We start from the raw sequence: 3,851 nt of genomic DNA, 5'->3' as shown, positions 1-3,851 counted from the left end.
AGAGATTGTTTTTCTGATGGGAGATGACAAAACTTGTGTGCTTATATGTTCATTATTACACGTGCTACACCTGATTGCTATAAGGATTGCATATACTGTGAAACCATTATTAGTAGTCAGGCATTAATTTTCGTGCGTTTCTTCATTCGACTGATTGACGAATTTAAGATCCTAACGAACAATTATGTCCCATATTTGAACAAAATTAAGAATTAATGTAGGCATGAGGCATTTAAATCCAACGTTATCCACGCATATATACTTCGGCTGTTTCGTAATCAAGATTAATCCGGTTTTGCGACAAAGTATAAGACATTTATGTATAATGTCTTGCGTTATCAATATTATGTTCATATGAGTAAATTTTGTTATTAAATGGTTATACAAAATGGATTAAAAAGTATTTCGGTTGAAAGTTGGAATTTCATAGAATCCTTAATTAATCGGTAAATTTTTCTCTTAATTTGATTTTGGATTTAGAGCAACATGGCGATAATGTAGTGTAATGTCATATAAAGTTCTGTTGCAAATTCACCTCCTTGCCATTTGACAAAATGATCAATTTACAAGAACAACAAGATATGATATAGCTCCTGACTCACTACGATAGATTTAATTTATGTGGACGTTTCCTTTAAGCACATCACAATTGTATCAAAAAGTATATCCCCATCTTTAATGAGGTTTCTTGTTCACATGTCATGCTTTGTTTTGATAATATTTTCTCCTAAACATATCAGAAGCATAGTTAGTGCAAATTTAAGTGGTCGCACTTTGCCGCTATACATGTAAGTTTATGCATGTGTTTTCACAGCATGTTTTTTGTGTGCATTTGACCTTCTTCCATCTGGTTTTTGAGTATACAGAAAGTAAAATTCTATGGTTTAGTCCAGCTCAGATTCATATAGCATTAGAACTCGGAGGTGTTTTCATACAGTCTCAGGGCCTCCTCTGGAGGTCCTATATTTATCATGGTATGATTATAATACTTTTGGACATTAAAAGTGTCGTGTAAATCAACAGAATCACCTGAATTGAAAACTTCCTCGAATTGTGTTTGTCTTATCCGACCGAACTACGTTACAGTCATATAGAGGATATTTGTTGTATTCGGGGGATTATCGATTTTAATTCACCAGTTTTTTGTGTGCATTTGACCTTCTTCCATCTGGTTTTTGAGTATACAGAAAGTAAAATTCTATGGTTTAGTCCAGCTCAGATTCATATAGCATTAGAACTCGGAAGTGTTTTCATACAGTCTCAGGGCCTCCTCTGGAGGTCCTATATTTATCATGGTATGATTATAATACTTTTGGACATTAAAAGTGTCGTGTAAATCAACAGAATCACCTGAATTGAAAACTTCATCGAATTGTGTTTGTCTTATCCGACCGAACTACGTTACAGTCATATAGAGGATATTTGTTGTATTCGGGGGATTATCGATTTTAATTCACCAGTGATCATAGAAAATAATATTTTCACGAGTGGCGCAGCCACGAGTGAAAATATATATTTTCTGTGATCACGAGTGAATTAAAATCGATATTCCACCGAATCCAAAAAAATCTTTTTATTTTATGCTTTTTTTCAAAGTTTATATACAGTCCACTCTCGTTATCTCGAAGTCGGCGGGAACAAGAAAAATATCGAGATAACGAGAGTTCGAGATATCCGATAAGGCGTTTTCAAAAATGAGACGAAAATTAACCTTGTTTTTAACATCTCTATACCTGCTAAAAGTGGTCTAACTAAAGCCGTCACCGTGTGTCATAATACTCTCTACCTAATATATACAAGTTTTTACGAGGCACGATTAATTTTTCTATTTAAATGCTTAAAATGACGTTTTAAGTATCACAGAATTGCATGAACACATGCGGTTGTAATTTTTTCTGTCGAGTAAACATTCGGTAATGTTGCTATTTAAAGTTATCATGCAAATGACGTCCAATCAAGACCAGGGTTTTCCATCTGAACATGCGTAAATCACGTTCCGGCATACTGAACTGTACATGTGCATTTTGTAGTTTGAAATGCAAAGTTCAATCGATTATTAGTACAGGATCAAATAAAAATGAAAATAAAGATTATCTTTATTACTCAACATCCTCGCAATTAGTCTTTCGACAGGTTGTGTATTAATTGCAGTTAACTGGTGTTAAAGTGACAGTTAAAGTGACAGGCCTTACTCAAGTGTTAATGGCTTACGTCATTACACACGTATGATCATTGATGCACTTAACGAATCAATTTCCTATCGCACAGTATCGGTAGCAGCCGGGCAAAGCGGGACGGTGAAGTATCAAAGAAAAAAAATTCTCACCTTTTGCCGACACTGGAGCAGTTATTCGCACTTCGAGATAAACCACAGTACATACATGTAAAATCGGGACTCGGGACAAAATTTTATATCGAGATATCGAATAATTCGACATAACGAAAATCGAGATATGCGATGTGTATTTATATAGATAAAGAAGGAAAGAAGTTGGGACATTGAGCTTACTTCGACATATCGAGAATATCGAGATATATCCGATGTCGAGATAACGATAGTGGACTGTACATTGTTAAAGAGTTTAACTAAAGAATTTCGCTGCGATAATGACGTCATTTCGTCAAAAAAAAATTACGTCATTTCACAGTAAACAGTGAAAATTATCACTGTTTTTCCCCTTTAGTTTTCACTGGTTGAAACAGTGAAATAATCAGTTTTAATTCACTGATATTTCGCTATAAACCACCGGAAAGCATAAAATAAAACAAAACTTATATTTGTTTTATTAAGGAGTCATTTTTTGATTATATCAAGCCAGTAAAGTTCTCGGCCAATATGTTCTGGGTACTTTTCATGAAGAATTGAGAATACATAAATTAAAAGGATTTCCAGTTTTACTTATTATTTTAATGCAGCCATGTTGTGTTAACTACTCCGCCTCTGGTGCATGTGGGTTTTAATATAGCAAAACTTTTCAAACATCTTCAAGATTGCATCAGAAGAATTATTATTAGCAAGTTTAAACAAGATCGGGAAAACATCGCGAGACCTAGATTGTTTGGAAGCATTTTCAGTTTTACTAATAATTTGTTGTACTCTTCATATTCAAGTTTCGTAGTAACATTTAACAAATGCTCTGCCCAAGAATCGTGACGATAAAAACTTGTGTTTGCACAAAATAAATGTTAAATATAGACTAACGGTAAATACTTAAGCTCGCCATCAGGAGTTCTTGCAAAGGTGTAATACAACACAAAATTGGTTTGTAAATATATACTGGTAAACTAAGTAATAAACTCATTATTTTATTTTCATCATATAGCATTTGAATTGCACGTTAAGCTCACTGCAGCAGAGCTCCCGTGAATGAGGTGAGGTAGTACTTCGGATCCCCGTAAAGTCGCCCGGAATCCCCCATCTCTACCCACACAGACTGACCCTGTCTAAGCACTAATATGGCAGTGTTCCCAGCCTGTTCACTTCTTCCATCTGCCGGAAAGACTACGCCGTCCACAATATGGTCGCCATCTACAAACAATCGGGCAATCATCTGCCCTGACACCCAATCTTCAAATTGGAACGAGAATATGTAGGTTCCCGTCACTGGTATGGTCACGATGCCCGTGTGCACGTTGTACATGTTTCCATCATTGCTGACCAGTCGGTTGAATTTGATGATGGTACCAGGATGAACAGATTCTTCCGTGTGGTCAAGAACAGCCGTGAATGAGTATGACTCTGCCTGTCTTCGACCTGGTAGAAATTATTGGTTATTGTCATCAAAGACAAAGAAAAGCTAGCTCTGACTACTACTACTACTACTACTACTATACTACTACTACTACTACTA

General features: G+C 35.5%; 1 protein-coding gene across 1 annotated transcript in view; it reads right to left on the bottom strand.

Annotated features, from left to right (window-relative positions):
• Positions 1–3,295: 3,295 nt before the first annotated feature.
• Positions 3,296–3,851, bottom strand: part of LOC127831657 (complement C1q-like protein 2) — a 9,231-nt gene continuing 8,675 nt past the window's right edge. Inside the window, exon 2 of the mRNA XM_052356680.1 lies at positions 3,296–3,754. Within this exon, the coding sequence (XP_052212640.1) occupies positions 3,345–3,754 (410 nt within the window). The 3' untranslated portion in view covers positions 3,296–3,344. The remainder of the gene's footprint in view (positions 3,755–3,851) is intronic.

The sequence above is a fragment of the Dreissena polymorpha genome, chromosome 5, assembly GCF_020536995.1.
Source record: "Dreissena polymorpha isolate Duluth1 chromosome 5, UMN_Dpol_1.0, whole genome shotgun sequence".
Taxonomy (NCBI): domain Eukaryota; kingdom Metazoa; phylum Mollusca; class Bivalvia; order Myida; family Dreissenidae; genus Dreissena; species Dreissena polymorpha.
This window is presented reverse-complemented; position numbering and strand designations above follow the sequence as displayed.